Genomic DNA, 18,450 nt, shown 5'->3' with positions numbered 1-18,450 from the left:
TTATATTGGGTTGGTAATAGTACGGTTTCCACGAAATTTAGTAGGATCGTGCTCTATATTATGCCCTATATTGTTGCATGATTCTAGGATGAACTTTAGGGGGGTTTCAGTCAATTACTATAAAATAATAATAATAGTATTAACTTTATTTGAATACGTATCGATATGGCGGTATTTCTAAGCTTAGGTGCCATATAGTGACAGGTTCCTGGTTTTTTCAATTTTTGTGAGTTAAATGTCAAAACCGAGATCAGTTTTGAAAAGAGCTAGCCGAGACATTTGCGTCTACGGATGGGTTTGTAAGCTCGCGACTGTATCCCGAACAGGCCTTTAATAGAACAATATTGGGTAATCGATCACGACGGGCTGGCCCCGCTTGTAAACAGAACAAGTCCATTTTATTTATTTATAAATAAAATATTGTTTGAGAAAAATATTGTTTGTTGTATGGAATTATTACAATATTGCTTCAGAAAGCATGATTTATTACATTCAGCTAAGTAAGTTCTTTTAAAACATAAGCTTCGTTAATTTGGCTAAATTGGGTCATAGGGAGGAGTATAGCATGATGAGTTGGCACTGCCATTGACGTACCCGCCCGTCAATTTTTCAATTTTTTAAAATTTTTGAGTCCTTAGCTCAGAAAAGAGGGCTCCGTGGCCCACAAATGAGGAAAACAGTTTCGTCCAAATCGATCAGGTCCGATATTAACTGGAAATGGACTTTGGACCCTTTCAAACCTCAAACAAAAAATAAAAAATAAATACTTTTGTGAAAAAATATAAAATTAATCAGTCACCAATTCAATCTATGTAACTCACATATAAATTTCAATGGAAATAAAGATGCTAAAATAATAACACCAAATGAACTTTTGCCGAATGTCTCTTGAGAATAGCCTTATCGCACTAAAAGCTTTATCTGACAAGGCAACTTGACTTTCAGTTGAAAATGTCACTATTCAATACCGAGAAGTATGTCAGGTAAAGATTGAAAATGGCAGAAAGCACTATATGGATTTTGGGAAATATGTAAGGAATGGTACGATAATTACGTAGCTTTGAAGCATTCAAGACCAGAGATTCACAAATACGAATTGTATTGGAATTTTAGTCACAACCATATTCCCTGGTTAATAAAGTAGATGTATCCTTAGCGTGAAAGTTGGAATGTGTAGTTAAAGAGAATGAAGTAGTGAAAATCCTTGGTGGAATATTCAATGAGAGATTAAATGACATATTAACCTAGTTGGCTTGTTTTCATGTTCGATACTTAAGGCAGCAAAGTTATTTGACAAATATTCCAAATCTTCACCCCTAACAAATTAATAACCAAGAAAATAAGAAATCTGATTCAACAAAACTAAAACTCTTAATGAATCTTGGACGGATTACAACCCCATTAGATATTAATTTCGGAAAATGAAGACGGTTGAAGACGAAATATGCAAATGGGAGAACATATTGCACCTCGTTATGAGGCACTGCGCAAAATGGCAGAAAAGGTGCACTGTCCAATGGATGTAATCAAAACATGTCCTCCACGTATTTATAGATTAGACAGAGAAGTAGCTCTTTTGTTTATACAAAAGCTGATTGGATATTCCTTTTTTGGGAAAAGTTATGATTCTTTCTTGAAGCAAGCACGATGCCACTAAAATTTTCAAACTTACACTAGGTGATTTGACAATGATAAAGCTCACAAACAAATGCTGTCACCTCCTTGTGCGCATAGGAACAGCTACGCACACTTTTCCATGTTCTCCTCGTTCTATAAAAGAACGCAACGACTATTACCAGAACTTTTCATTCATTTCTTTAGTTCAATCCACTAACCAATCCCGCATAACGAATGCGAGAATAGAGCAGACTTTGCAAGCTATTTTAAATCAACTTCTTTGCAAGCAGCTAGCTCCATGCTCTTGGAATCTTACTTGAATAGACAGCTTTGCACTACTGTGAAAGTAGATAAATAGCCCCATACCGACACTATGTACTCACAGGCAGAATTAAATGAATTTCAGTGCTTTCAGGTTATTATTCCTTAACATATCTAAAATTAAAATTAAGTCAGTAAAAACATGGTTTTCTGAAAACAGCGTTTCTTTCCCCGGCTAGAAAAACATTTTACTCCATTTCATCTATCAGAGATGTAATGATGCGAACATATAAAATGAAACCATTTTCACGGTTTTTCCTTGATCCATAACTGTTCAAATGAATAAGTGAGACGATATGCCTTAATTCTGCAAGCCACCCCTGCTCAGTTGGCAGTGACTCCACTTCCTCTGCTAGCAAAAACAAGCAGGTTGTTTTATGAATAGCTTGGAGTCGTTTACAGCTATCGAAGTTCAAAGTTAAAGAGCAAAATTTTGTTGAAAGTGAAGACAAATCAGGTTAAAACTTGAGAAAAACTTCCAGGAAGAAACTTACCATTTAAAATGTGAACCATAATGTTGTACTCATGGGAAGAGTTTATCGAGCATGTATAATTCCCGGAGTCAGATTTGTTTATCTTCGCTATGAATAATGTTGAATTCGCACCATCTTCCATTAGCTCTGTTTTCACACTGAAAAGAAGAGAAGAAAGTCGTGACTCTGTTAGCTTACTGCCATCATTAAGCTGCACAATCTCTTAAGAACTACTGTGTAATCTAGCTAGCAAAGTGGGCTGACCTAAATAACTATGCAACCTGAGCTATTTATAACACAACTCTGCTCCTTGCAGTCGCAGTTCACATAGATCACTTTAATTCTATTAAAAACTCAGGACGAGTTAGTTTTTAGTTCGCTTTCCGCACAAACGTTTTTTCTTCTTCTACTTCTGCACGACAAATCCAGCAGCGTAGCTACGCCCTTTCCATAACGCCGCATGAATGGGAGGAAGTGAAAGTGTAGCAACAAAAGAACCACAAGGCATTAGAAGGATGAAATGTGAAAAAGGAAATGAAATTCTCCTCATAAGAATAGCGACATAAATCTTTCCGACAAGAAATTGAATGAGGGCTGCTGAATAAGCGTACATTCTGTCGTAAAGTGGGTGAGCTCCAGCAAAAATATTTATTTCCGTTGTAAGCCCCCGGCCGTGACAAAGTCTTTCATTAAAATATCCTTTTATTTCACTGAAGACAATTCCTTCTGTAAAAACTAGGACTTATAGAGGATAGTTTCTTGGCACTGCATATTCTGGTAGTAGGATGTCGAATTTACGATTGGGAGGATATTTGGGAACTTGGGAAAATAAATTTGGCAGAGAGAATTTATTTTCGGGGTTGCAATTATGTTCTCTGCAAACATTTCTCACAGGTAGCAACTTCCGAAGGCCGTCCTCTCGTACAGATTGAGTTCATGACCTCCTAACCAGTAATATAGTTACAGCTACATATATAGACGACCTCGGCTATTTAAACTGCACGTGTCTCCTAATGAATAACTAGTAGAGTGCCTACTTTTAGGTTGGTTTTACTGAGAAAATGAATGCTGCTTTAGAAAAATGACCAAAAGGAGAAAACAAATATGACAACATGAGTAAAGTACCCTCCACATAACAAACATTGTCTTTTAAAATATTTTTTTCACTGAAATTACTTATGATCTTAAGGAATCGGATTATAGAGCTGATCTAATTACTTTTTAAGGTTTGGTGTAAAACAAAACCTTATTAAAATCGGTTTACTGTCTGTTCGTCTGTCCGTCACACGAATTTTTCTCGAAGACTGTAGCAGGGATTGACACCAAATTTGGTGGAAAGATGGGAACTGTGAACGCTCACGCATGCAGTGAGTTACATCCTTTTATGTCAAATTTAAGGGAATGTCCCCATACATGCAAAAGGGGGTGTACATTTTTTCCTTAATATATAGTCATGGGGGTATAAAATGAAAGGTCTTGATTAGTACTTTGCGAAGCTGATCTTAGTTTTGACATTTGTTGGAAAGGCGGAGAGTTCGGGAAGTCGAAAATGGTTATTTATTTCACGGGGCCATTCTCAGAAACTACTCAATCGAAAAATCTGAAAAAAAATCAAGAGGCTGCCACTATATGGTGGCTAGACTCCGAAATACCGATATCCCTTTAAATAAAGTCAATAGTAGTATATTACAATAATTTTCAGTAATTGGCTGTCACCACCTTGAAACCACGAAATTTTGCAACAATGTAGGCTTTAATATAAAGTTTGATCTTACCAAGTTTGGAAATCGCACTATTACTAACATACTTATAATATAATAGGTCAAAGTTGACACTTCTTTGGAAATTCAAGATTTTGAATGTCAATATCAGCCGAAAGTGGATATACTCACATAATATATGCGTATATTATGTGCTACGTACTAATGGGATAAATTCACACTCAAATGTCTTTATAAAAGAAGTACATAACCCCTTTCATACCTGAAGCGTCTTGCTTCCGGTTTACCGACTTGCTTTCGGTTACGGAAGCAACCTACCGCTATTGCTTAAAGACAACAAATATAAAATGCTTGTATACTAGGTTTCCGAAGATATTTCAACCAGGGAGGGCCCAGCACACCACTAAAATTACTGATTTCAATTCAATTTCATTTAAAACTTCATTCGAAATAATAATAAATGTTCTCTAATGCATTAAAAGTTAACTAACATAGGTTAAAAAAGTTTGCTCTTCAAGCAAAACAAAATTCTTGCGGAATTTCTGTTTTACTTTCTAAAATTTTCATTGATAAATTACTGAACGGAATCAAATCCCTTTTATTTCAAATTAGAGATTTTTAATCATACTTCAAATAGAAAATACAAAATATCTATTGTCTTCATTTTTTAAAAAGAAATTTGAGTAGATGGTGTGCTATTCAAGTGAAACGCAGTGGAGAACTCATGTGTAGGTATATGTTGAATATATTCGATATTCAACTTGTTATTGACAGTAGGATTTCCACCAAACTTTCCAGAATACTGCAACATGTTAAAGCCTATATCATTGTAAAATTTTACGGACCTAGGATGATCTTAAGGATGGTTTCAAATAAATTTTCAAAATATTGTAGTATTAACTTTATTTGAACTGATATCCTAACGGAGACTTTTTTGGCCTCTAGATACTAAGTGTTTGGACTACCATAATCTTATTTTAAAACGGTGATAGTACTAAGTACTAATGGAGACCTTTCATTTTTAGTGAAAAAAAATGGTACACTCCTCTTTTAGGTGTATGTGGACCCCCTTTAACATTTACGTTACACGCGTGGGGTTTACACTTCCAGTTTTTCACCATTACTAATTCCGCGTCACTAGCTGTAAACGTATCTGAGTAAACGCGTGCGATAGATATACAGACAGTTCGACAGAAATCCGCTTTTAATAAGGTTTTGAAGTCAATGAATGTAATCTTGCGAAGGAAATTGGGTAACAGTTTACGTTAAAAGAAGTAAAACGGTACTAAAATCAATATCTTATCTGAATCCATTATAAAATTATGACCTTTTAAAAATTTTTCCTTGCATGCGGCTGTTTGTGTGCAGATTGCGGTTTTATACATTTAACTTCCAGGGTCATTCTTTCCACCTTCTAAGAAGAAGGCCAAGGTCAAATCCATGACTGAAAGACAAAGGCAATGTGCGTTAAACAAGTGAATTGTCTTTGGCAGTCTTTTCAATAAAAGATCAATATCCCCATTTACAAAACAGATGGCTGTGTGCCTGGAAGCTGCGTGCTGAAACGAAGGGATTTATGTGGGTTATTCAGCACGGCTCATAATCGAAGCACAAGCATGGGCTGATCACAGGAACACGTTCCTTTTACCGATATGAACTTGCAGGTAGTACTCCATAGTCCTGGCTCGGAAAGTCAAGGAGATTTGGAACTTCGAAAGGGTGGTTGTAGTTTCAATAAGATTGTCTCAGACTCATATTTCCCTGTTTTAATAATAATAGTAATAATCGTTCAGCCAACAATCCATATTGGATCACTTCACACACTTCATTCAAGACCGTAACGGTACATTATAGGATATCAGAACCCTGTAGGAGGCAATGTGGTCAGCATTTGACTCAGGTACTCATTCAAAGCTGAGTCGATTGGTATCCGACGTCAAATCACGATACAAATTCCACTGCCACCAGTGAAATTTGAACCGCGACCTTCCGTACGACAGTCTTGTACTCTAACCACTCAGCTATCCGGACTACGCACTTTCCCTTTTTTGTCTTGACATAATCAGCATGGGCCGTAGCTCCATCTCGGTGACTTTTCGGTAAAACTTCAGTAACTTGTCTGGTTCCTCCCGGTACTTCTGAACGTGTTGAATCTCACAGTGTATTTTTTTTTCTCTGTCTGTCAAGTCCCTTCTCCGCTTATTAGAGTCCGTGAAAAAGTTCTATTGTGTCCTACATAGTGTGTTCAGAAAGGTCCGAGACTTTTTTTTAAAAACACGCAAGTAACGCGGTATATCGGACAATGGCTACCGTACGTAGACTAATATCTTCTTGACCGATTGTAGTAGCTTCATTATGTTGACGCGAATGCGATATGTTCAGACCAGTCATAGAAGTTCGCGTGTTGAGACCTGTTCACACGACTTTTAAAATGTAACACAAAGAGTTATATGAATGTATGAAGGATGAGTAACGATGAGATGATATGAGTATGAGTTATCACCGCCAGAAGACAGAGACTACTAACTGGTGAAGTAAGCAAGTAAGATCAAATATCGAATTGTATCAAATTACTGAAACTGCAATCTTGCAATTTGGATCAGATGAATCGAGTCTCGCCCTAGCGGATTTCGGTGAGCGTTTTGAAGATATCGAATGGATTCAGAATAATGTGACGGCACCCATGAGTCTTTTGAATCGATTCGATACCTTCAAAACGTTTACCGAAGTCCGCGGGGATGAGATCAGGTAAGTAAGGAGGAGGGTTTGAGGTAACGTCCTTGTACTATACTCAACAAAAATAAAATGCTGAGATCAGGGAGAGAGATAAATAAAATATAGTTGGAGTTATTCCATTATGCTAAATCCTACCTCTCTTGGTGACAGGTTCCTCGACAACCAAGAAAATGCACCAATGTTGTTAGAAACAACATTATCGAATCGAGTAACAAGGTTCGAAAAAAATACTAGGGCATCCAAATCAGTCGACGCAGCAGAACGAGCCCCGATCCTGTTGCGAAATGGGCTAGAGTTCAGGACGTAAGTTAGTCCGAGCGAAAAAAATATGTGTCTGCATACTAAATATTGGCACCCTAACTGGAAAGATCGAGAAACTCGCAAGAGTCTTTCGAAAAAGGCGCATGAATATCTGCACTCTGCAGGAAACCTAATGGTCTGTTGCTAAAAGCTGCGACATTGAACGCGAAAGCGGTAAAAATGGCTACAAACTTCTCTATTTTGGTAACCCACACACTGAATATGGTGTTGGCATTGCCATTTGAGAGGGTTTCCGTGATGCCATTAAAGAAGTCGAACGATTTGATGATCGGCTGATGAAGCTCACCATTATATCGCATTAAACGCACTATTCCACATAGGCAACACAGACAGGCCGACCTGATGCCATGAAATACGACTTCTGGCAACTTCTCGCTGCACACATCTTATATTTATATTTTAAAACCATCACTGACTGCAAAACCGTTCCCTATGAGATCATCGTACCTCAACATTGGCCACGGGTCGCGTTCTGCAAATCAAACCTGCGATAAAACAACATGAGGAATGCGCTGGCCCCCGGCGCATTAATTGGTGGCGATCTCGTCAGTAGAAAGAAATATCTGACTTACATTACAAATGTGGCAGAATCATGGAGCCAAATTAAAGGCATGATCGCAAAGCGGCCTCTGCAACGCTCGGGGTCACTAAGCCAGGTAAGCGGTACATCAACCAAGATACTTGGCTTTGGAATGACGATGTTCAAATGACGGAAAGCCCCTACAATGAGGAAGCCCCTACTACGAGTTTCTCGACGATAAAACGCACTGCAATTAGTAAATTTATAAGAATGCCAACCGGGAAACAAAGAAACCGTTCGCTGTCACCCGATCGGTCCATTAAAGAAATCCTTACAATACGAGAGAGATCTGTATCGACTTGCTAAAAGCCGACACCAACGCAAACAGGATATCCAACACTTCGGTTGCCTTGTGTGTGTGTGTGTATGGTGGGGGAGAAGCTACAGCTTCTGAACACTCAGGCCGTGTTGGCCCATTGTACTCGCCTCCCCCATCGAACGGAATATTCCGGATTCGTTAACGTATCGCAGGGTTTCCGTTAGTGGATGTGATGCTAGCCGTCGCAATTGGAGGACATCGGCACCACAGATCTGATACCTGATGCGTCCATAGGCGGGGCATTCACATAGGAAATGCTCCGTGGATTCCGCTTCCTCATTACAGGAGGGACACGTATCATCTTCGGTAATTCCTATTCTGAACATATGCCCAGCTAGTGAATTATGGCCTGTCAGAATGCCCACAATACACCTGCAAGTCCTCCTGCTTTTCGACAGGATAAACTTTGCGGTACGTATGTTGGGTTCTGGCAGGAAAAGTTGGGTGAGTCGAGCAGCATTTAAGCTCTGCCACCTGTCGTTATGAGAAACTTGTTCCCAGTTTTTGAAAACAGATTTAGCCAATGCTACTGATACCCCAATTGCTGGCTCCGGTCCCGGCATAGGGGAGATTGACCCCTCTTTCGCTAAAGCGTCCAAGATTTCATTTCCCTCTATGCCACAGTGACCAGGTACCCAGAGTAGTTCCACCGTATTGAATCTAGACACAGAGTTCAAACGGTTTCTGCATTCCTGAACGATTTTCGAGGTGATCAAAGGACTGTTCAATGCCCTCAATGCAGCTTGACTGTCACTGCAGATTGCGATGCGCCTGCCCTTCAACCGCTCGTCAGTCACCCAGTTTGCCACCCTTAGGATCGCATAAACTTCGTCTTGAAAAACCGTTGCATATTGTCCCAAAGGAAAAGCCCACTTCTCGTTTTTATTCGAGAGGTAGACTCCGGCTCCAGAACCCTCTTCTGTTTTTGAGCCATCGGTGTAGAAGACTTCCGTATATCCCGCCATGCATTCCTCTGGGTCTTCCGAGTCCTCTCTACGCTTCAGGGTAACTACATATCTTCTACCAAACAGATGTATGGGGATACGAGAATCGGAAGGCATTGTAAGAACTGAATTTAGTCCTCCCAGTAACTCTTCCAATGCTCTGTGCCCCCCACATCCGTTGTCTTCCCATAGATCTAATCGAATTAGCCTATGAGCTGCTCTCATTGCAGTGCTTTGAATAAATATATCCAGGGGCTGCAAATTGAGTAGTGCATTCAGAGCTGCGCCGGATGTCGTGCTCATGGCACCAATGATACCCAGACAAACAGTTCTTTGCAGTGCAGCTAGTTTACGGTGAAAACCTTTTTGTCTCACTTTAACCCACCACACTACGGATGCATATACGAACATCAGCCTAATGATGGCAACGTATATCCACATTACCACATGAGGCCTGAGTCCCCATGTCGAGGCAAAGGTCCGTTTGCACAGCCCATAAGCTATGAGAGCCCGTTTCATCTTTACCTCTACATGGTTGTTCGAAAGAAGTTTTTTATCTAGAGTGACACCCAGATATTTCACTTCTTCGGAGAGTTGAAGGGTAGTACCCCTCATCTCAGGGAGACAAAGTCCATCCAGTTTTCTCCTTTTTGTGAATAAAACCATTGTGGTTTTATTTGGATTAACTGACAAACCATGTCTAAGGCACCAGCTGTCTATCAAATCAACGACACGCTGTATATTCCTACACACCGTTCCACGATCCCGATCAACAGCAAGTACAGCCCCGTCATCAGCATAAGCTTGAGCGTGTATTGGCAAATTTTGCAGTTCGCATAGCAGTGAGTCGATCAGCATACTCCACAGAAGCGGCGAAGGCACACCTCCTTGGGGGCAGCCCTTCGTCGCTTCTGTAGCCAGGTAGCGATCGACCCCTACCTCAGCGCACAACAATCTTTGCGTTAGCATAGCATGGATCCACTTAATTAAAGCATCATCAACACCATGCGCTCTGGCGGCATTACAAAGTTTTTGAAAAGGCGCACAGTCGAAAGCCCCTTCAATGTCCACGAACACCCCCATCGCGTACTCACCATTCAAAGTTGCGTCCTCTATCTTTGTGACCCAAGAATGAAGAGCAGACTCACAGGACTTTCCACGTTGGTAAGCATGTTGGATTTCACTAAGTGGGTGTGACCTAACTGCGTTTCCACGAATGTGACGCTCCACCAGTCCCTCCAAACCTTTCAGCAAGAATAAAGTCAAGCTGATCTGTCTGAAGTTCTTTGGATTAGAATAGTCATCTTTCCCAAGTTTCGGTATGAAAACCACCTTAACCTGTTGCCAAGAAGAAGGCACGTAGCCCAGAGCAAGACATCTTCGAAAAATATTTCTTAGAGGTCGCTCTAAATGCTCCATACCCTCCTTTAGCATTGCCGGATAGATGTCATCCATGCCAGGTGCTTTGAAATGTTCAAAGGACAGTATGGCAGCTCTCACCTTTTCAAGGGTAACAACCGCTTTCGCAGTGTTCAAGTTCCCTTTGCAACACTTGCGTGTTGAAGGGCCTTAATGACAAAAACGATACTTTGCTTACCAACCATCCAGCCGCGACGGATAGACGGCGAGAATATTTTGAACAGATTTCAACTCCTCCACTTCCACAATCTTTGTCGACATTTGGACCAGTTCCACCTGTCAGCGCAACCGGGTGCTCAGAGGTGGCGGCGAGGAAGATAGGGCGGCAACTCTATCGGCCAAACCAAAACCAAGTGGCCGAGGACTCATCTGAAGTGGCAAATTGGTTACGAAACCTTACCAGGGGTATACTGGTACTATGGGAACCGAGAAAGCTCCTGGACTCACATACTTTGGGTGAACTCCTGTTGTATATGAGGACAGCTCGGTTATTTGCGGTTGGCCCCCCTAGTAGGAGTTTCATGGTAGTTGTGGTTGTACTCAAGCGAGAAGAGACCTTCGGGCCTCGACGTGGTGTTGCGTATCAACACGGGTGCCATACTCCATAGTTCGGTAGAGATTGAGGTAATAGGTAATTCTTGCATCCACTAGTATGAATGCTAAGCCATGTACTTGGTATAGACTGGTACCGTTGTTGCTTGTCTTAGCGGGGCTCTGATTGTGGTCACAAAATCACTCCGTGTCTTAAGAGGACCGTAGGATTAAGTCTTACAACAGGTACCTACGTTAAACACCAAGGATCCTAAACAACAACCAAGGACGTAACTGTCAGCGCAACCGGAGTCGAGGAAGCAATAAAACGAACGAAACCGGGGAAAGCAACAGGACCCGACGACATCACTCACATCTGAGCTCTGGAAAGCGAAGAGCTGGAACCCAACACTGTCGCTCAGTTAATTCTTTAATCGGGTTATTCAGGAAGGTAGAACACCATCTGGCAAGAAAGTACCACTGTTCCAATATGGAAAAAGGAGGGTAGTCCAGCAGAATGTTCAAATTACCGTCCGATGTGTTTACTGTCCCATACCATAAAGATTTTTGTACGCATTCTTAACAGCCGTCTTCACGAAATCGTTGAAATAACCGTGAATCAAGCCGCATTTGTCTAGAACTGGGGAGCTACTGACGCAATACACGCTGGAGAAACACCGTGAGAAGCATCGCCTCTTTACAATGCATTTCTGAATCTAGAGGAATCGTTTGACCTTGTGCCTCACGAACTCATCTGGCATTGTCTACGAGAACACCTATTGAACTATTATATCGGCCTCCTATTTGAACAGAGTATCGACTCGTCGATTGGCAGTTCCTTTAGCATAGAGGGAGCGCATATTTCATGAAAAAGTTCGCAAATTATTTGTCCGTTTTCGTTGTCGGGTCTGTTGTTGTGAGAATATTCAATACGATGCTCCTTTTGTTCCTTCGTAACCCTTGTTTTCAGTAAAGGGTTGTTGGCGCCACCTAACTCCCTAACTGGAAGACAAGCTGGTATAATTTGTCTCGTTATTTTAGCGCGGGACACTCGTCTTCATCCTTCTTTGCAGCTGCTTTACGTTACATAGAACTTCCAGCTTTAACCACGTGGAGGTGGAGATATAGGTTGGTAGTAGAGCTGTTGGATTTAATTCAGCAGGCGTTTCTCAGTTTTTATGCTCCATCGTGGATACCAATCCACGTTTTCACCATGAAACCTATATTAACCTTTGAGCGGCAGACAGGATTACGGGACAATAAACAAATTAGAAAGTAGATGGCAGCTACGCAAAATATCACAATTCGTAAATAAAACTGACAATGCCTTGATAACTTTCCATAGCTGTCGAATTAATTAAAAGAGGTCGCATATGCATAAATCGTCTCATTGAGCCTTCAGCCTTCTAATCCAAAATACATACATAGGAAGGCGAAGCTGTTGAAATGTATTGTAAATATATTTCGGATCTTCAATCGGAGAAAAGGAACCGCCTTATCCGTGTTTACCACTTTATTTAAATTCAAAACAGCTTAATACCTAAATGATCTAACAATTGAGAGTTCAAATGGCTTTGAACCTTCAATGGAATTTGAAAATGAAAGGTAGTATATACTCGGCAAGAAAAAGTACTGAGACAAGTAAAAAAAACTGAACCTTTAAATAAGTTGAACTAATCGATGAAAATGTAAGAACTGGGCAATCTAGGTACTTATTTTTAAGGATGAAATCTGAAAAATTACTAAGTGGGTTTGAAAGGAAAGTCCCTGAAGCATTTCAAGAGAATGATGGATAGCGAATCAGGGGCAGTTGCATCACTGGACTGATCACGTTCAACGAATGCCCGAGTCAAAGGAAAAGGAAAAATCTATGCTCTTGACTGCTCTTCTTGAAAAGTAAAACAAGTCGGAATACCGGAAGCTCATGCTTCAGGTATAAAGGTTTTGTGTTCATCTTATCAACGCACATTTTTCTACCCGTATACAGCTACAAAACTACGAGACATACGTGCATATTACAGCCGTAGATGTTACGCTCACCCTAAACAAACAAACTGCCTATTTTCAAATACTGTACACATATATGCACGTATATAAATTGATCGTACCCATATTTCCGATTTACATCTTATATCTATCTGAATTAGGCTCTACCCGCAAAGTTCATTAGCACGCATATACTATATACCTACATACAAACATGTCTGGTTGGAGTAATTGATATATGCAAATGACTAAAAAACTAAAACAAAATAATTCTTTCCAACCCCATTCTTAAGAACTCATTTCGTTGTGGTATTGACGAATTGATATGTAATGATGACGTCATGCAGGTTAGATGTAGAGTGCATGAAATTCACGAAACATGGTAAAGTTTTACCCCCTATAACTTTGTTAATAATAGTTGGATTTTCTTCAAACTTGACCAAATTGTGCATTATATTCTACATTATACCCATGCCAAATTTTGTACTTCTGGGATGAACATAAGGGGGGTGCCGGGTAAATTTCTAAAATGTGGAAATATACTATTATTAACTTTATTTGTGCAGATATCGGCACCGGATATATTTTGAGGCCTAGATTTCGTAGAGATGCACTACTGAGATTTTTTTCAGATTTTTCGGTTGGATAGGTTCTGAGAACGAGACCTGTTACACTTTTTGGGGGTCATATTTTGAGCCCTCACTCCCCTATGTTTCACCCAATATCAAATATTGAACCAGTTTCGAAAAGTACTAATTGAGACCTTTCATTTGATACCCCACATGGCCACATTTTATGAAAAAAAAATTTGCACCCTCCTTTCACATGTATGGAGAGCCCCCCCTTAAACTTAACACAAAATGGCGTCAGTTGCTGCATGTAAAGGGAACGGCAGATCACATACTCCTACCAATTTTCGTGACAATCGGTTCAGCCGTTTCCGAATAAATCGGCTGTGACAGACAGACAGACAGACAGACAGACAGACGGACAGACAGACAGACAGACAGACAGACAGACAGACAGACAGACAGACAGACAGACGGACAGACAGACATCGAATCGATTCTAATAAGGTTTTGTTTCACACAAAACCTTAAAAACTGTGATAAAGTCAGTGGACGCTGACTGTGCTTCATTGTTACAAGCCGAAACCCGGAATCTGGATTCATCACGATGGTTACATTTATACGCAGCTCGTAGTATATATAGGCTGAATATAATCGATATTCAATTCGATGCCATAATGACATTTCATCTCGTCGGGAGTAGCAATTTCACGCGAATGGAGCAGCTTCAACCCTATCTTACTACAAAAATTTTACGGATATAGGATGAACTTTCTTTATATATAAATTTTCAAAATAAAATATTACACTATTATTAACTGTATTCGAGCAAATACCGTAACGGAGATCATTTTGAGGCGTAGATACTATATTCACGGACCACCCTGATCTTTTCCGATTAATAGATTTAGTAATTTCTGGGAGTGGCTCCGCGAAATAATTGAACCATTTTAGATCCCCGCACTCCTCTTTTGTGCAAACGATGTCAAAACAACCACTATATTTCTCCACACACACACCATTCCCACCTTCCCACCAAATTTCGTGTCAATCGGCACAGTTGTTTCTGAAAAAAGTGCATGTGAGTATATTCGTCAGCTGTGTTGACTAACCGTCCTTCCAGGGAAGCCTGTTTCCGCTGATAGAAGAGATTAAGGTGATGTTGGGGTTTTAAAGGTTCCCAATGTCCACTTCACCTAGTTTCCAGTTCTCCTCTTTCCCCTTTTCTGAGTTGAGTTGTAGTTCGCTTCCCCTATCACCGCCCCTTTGGGAATGAGCCATGATGTTGCTGAGATGTCTTGCATAGAAGTTACAATCTGTTCTCCTGGGATTGTTTATTATTCTTTCGAAGTTGCTTTCAATGGTGAATATGATTTTTCTGTGATCCAACATAGAGGGCTCATCCAATACCCTCCAATTCTTGACCAGCCCGTTCACCAGAATATGTCTAGTACCTCTTGTCTATCGCGTTTCCACGTTATTTTCAAAGAAATTAGCAAATATATCCGTCTTTCAAGGAAATATCGACCGCTCGAAAGGTTTCCAATGACACTTGTCCGGGCGTTATAACTGAATATACGAGTGTGATAATGTGAACGTAAACATGAGGTGCGTGGCTTCGCCTGCAGTAAAAGGTTTTTTTTGTGATAAAAAGTCAATCTTTCGCTCAATTTCTCTAAAAAAGCTGCATTGCATTATATTGTAATCCAAAGGTCAGAGAAAAAATTCGATCACCCGAAATTAATTTTCTGGCACTAACCCTGGCGTTTTATGGAATGGATAAATTCTTTCTTGGTGAAAAATGTCATGGATTATCATATTCGGAACATTCAATAGTCTACTAACTTCGTGTTTATTAACTCGGGATCTAGTGAGGACAACGTTTTTTTAACCGCTTACATACGTTTTTGCACAAAAGTATAGACATGTGTGGTATCGAATGAAGGGACTCAAACAGTATTTTCGGCAATAGCAAATGCCTATGTGGAAACTGCAAGGTGAGTAGGGCGTTAAAAACTACAGGATTCAATCTCAGAAACTATTCAACCGAAAAATCTGAAAACTAATTAAAAGTGATGAGGAAACTTTTCTACGTAAAATTTTGGTTTGAAAGTATCTTTCGTACTAATTTTTGTTGAAATAAAGTTAACAATGGTATACTACCATATTATATACTCGAAGACAGCCGCCTTAAATTCAACCTACGATTACAAAATTCCAGAGACTTAAGGCATAATATAGAGCACGATTTTCAAAGTTTTAAAGGAATCGGACTATTAATTAAAAAGTTGTGGTTAGTCAAATTTGTCTATTTCATGTAAATTTACTATACTCTACAGCAGTGTGAAATACCGGCATTAATTTATTTATTTGTTTGTTTTATTTATTTTTATAAAGGAACTAAGGAGAAAGACGGGCTAAGCTGTGGGGGAAGGGAAGTTTAAAAATGCCCGCGTTGCATGTGCTAAGCGGAATGCAGAAGATAATAACACAGGCAGAGCTGTCAATCCTATATCACGATTATCACCTCAAGGTTCTGAAGATTTCAGAGATTGTATTGATTTTGAATTTCCTTCGTGACATTCCGAAAAATTACTCATTTCGAAATTCACACCATATCTACTGAAAAAAAAGCAATCACTCGGTGCCAGTTAAACTTTCGAAAAGAGCACTTTGTAATCGAGTAGATTCACTAGGTCCCCCCTCCCAATTCTATCATCTCCAAAGAGAGTCTGAGTAAACTCAGCTGTAAGGTTTGTGGGCCAATCATCCCCTTTAAGCCGCTCATTCCGTTTAAGCACTCTGCACGGCTTGAAATTCTTCTTTTGTCCTCCGGTTCGTCATAGTACGTTCTGAACGAGTGTTTCTTAGAATTCCGAGTTTCACATGGCTGACTTCTTCAGATTCTGCTAGGTTCAAAAAAGTTTCTCGTGTTTGTTTTTGGTTATAGGGGAAAGCTATTCAACGTATTCTAAAAGTGTGTATTTATAATTTTTAACTAAATTTCTATCGCCCTAAGGAGTCCCTCCCTCGCGTAGGTAGCTTCACGTCACTATCAAGAAGTTCATTGAACTCTGTCCAAACCGTTTTCCAAGGATTTCTATTACAGGTAACGGTGAGCTGAGAGTGAGATTTCGTTAAGCATTCACCAGTCTTTACGCAACTCTAACTTCTTTGAAGTGTCGATTGTTCGGTCAATCACTTCAAATCCTTTTCGCCTTTGTATTAGAATTGCTACGGTAGGAGACAACTTCGCTGATTTGACCACTTTATAACACATCGGTCTTAGTTTCTGCGGAAGTTTTGGGAGGATGTCTTAGCATATGGTAACTTTTCTTACCAGAGACGCGTTGATCTTACCCTTCTTGCGATTATTAGCACTGAACGAAGAATCTGCTGGATCCTGGCTGGGTCTCACCAGGGTTGCCAGCTTGCCCCTACCTTCTATTAAAGGCTCCACCCTCTTTTGCCCCGTTTCTCTGGATATTACTACACTTGATAGTGCAGCAACGTCCTTGCCCTCATTCCCAAAGAGCTCTGCCTTTTCTGTCAGTGCTTTTCTACCTTCTCAAGTTCACAGTGTCCAATTCGGATGGAACCGGTTTTACATACATGCATTAGGTCAATCGAGTCCACACCGCTAGCTTCCTTTTTTTCGTTTTGCGTACCAGAGGCGAAGGGCAAACTTCTAACGTGATTTGGCTTATACACACTGCCTTCCCCTTGGCAGTTCCTTCTTCCGATCCTTCCTTTCGCGTTTTGTGGTTAGTATTGGCAATAATGCCATAAAGATACTAGTTTCCTTTCCTTTCCTTCCTTTTCCGATTCATCTATTTCAGTTTTGTTTTCGTAGAGGTTTTCGCCTACCGATACAAAGACCCTACCTACAAAGAAACGATGTTTCTATATTTGCAAATTCATTCTAAATCTAAACGTGATCCTCCACCTTACTACTCTTCGGGCGCGCTCTTTTTATATTAATCCATTCTCGAAATTCACTGAAATCGCTCAAACAGGTAGTTTCATGTTATCTCTATCTTCTTCTTTTTCTTTTTCTTCAGCCTTTGTCCCGTTCACAAGCGGGGTCGGCTTTCATGTTATCTCTATATTGCCGTATTAATCATTAAATAAGTATCCATGACATTTAGACCATTTTTTAAATGTCTCTGCTTTTATTATCTGTGTTCAGATTCAGTATTTGTGAAGTGGCACCCCATAGGTACTGAATCTGCGTAGCTTTCCAGAATCAGTTTTGAGTTTCCATTTATTTTATAGTACTACTCAAATCACAATTGACAATCCTCACATTTGACTAACATAACGACGCAAAAACTCTCCCTTTCATACCATATTGCAAAAACAATGCCTGCCACTTTAAAACTCTTGATAAGATAGATATTAGGCAGTATTAATCACGAAAGTTAACTCAACATTCACCAACATGAACTGAATATCAAAGGTCAAGTACTTACGATGAAAATTTAGGATTTAACCCTCATCTAAGATTCTCAACCTACTCATGGCAGATTCTAGCTTGTCAGAATGAAAAACGGTCACGACAAAACAGAGGAAACGCAAAATATAGAGAAAAAATAAACAATGAAAAACGACCTTCCATTTTCTGTGACCTTCGCCACGGATTTAGCCAAACTTCAGGGATCCAGGCGGCCGTAATTCCTGATAGCAAAGCGAGGATTTCGAATGAACTCTGGCATCCATCCTTACTCCCCACTTGGTATCTGCAAACATCTTATTTAGGGTTCTAGAGCTATTTCTCTATTAGAAACTGAAGTACATTTCAAATATTTTCCTTCGTCCTAGAAAAAGGAGCATTTTAGTAAGATGCTTGGGAAGACTTTCAGACTTTCAGACAAAGAAAATACACCTAAACCAGAAGTTTAATTAAAAAACAA

At 40.0% G+C, this 18,450-nt stretch overlaps 1 protein-coding gene across 1 annotated transcript in view; it reads right to left on the bottom strand.

Moving 5' to 3' along the window:
- Positions 1–18,450, bottom strand: part of LOC119648612 — a 472,256-nt gene that overhangs the window by 79,472 nt on the left and 374,334 nt on the right. The window contains exon 6 of the mRNA XM_038050381.1: positions 2,433–2,569. Coding sequence (XP_037906309.1) covers positions 2,433–2,569 — 137 coding nt within the window. The remainder of the gene's footprint in view (positions 1–2,432; positions 2,570–18,450) is intronic.

This window comes from Hermetia illucens, chromosome 2, assembly GCF_905115235.1.
Source record: "Hermetia illucens chromosome 2, iHerIll2.2.curated.20191125, whole genome shotgun sequence".
Classification (NCBI taxonomy): domain Eukaryota; kingdom Metazoa; phylum Arthropoda; class Insecta; order Diptera; family Stratiomyidae; genus Hermetia; species Hermetia illucens.
This window is presented reverse-complemented; position numbering and strand designations above follow the sequence as displayed.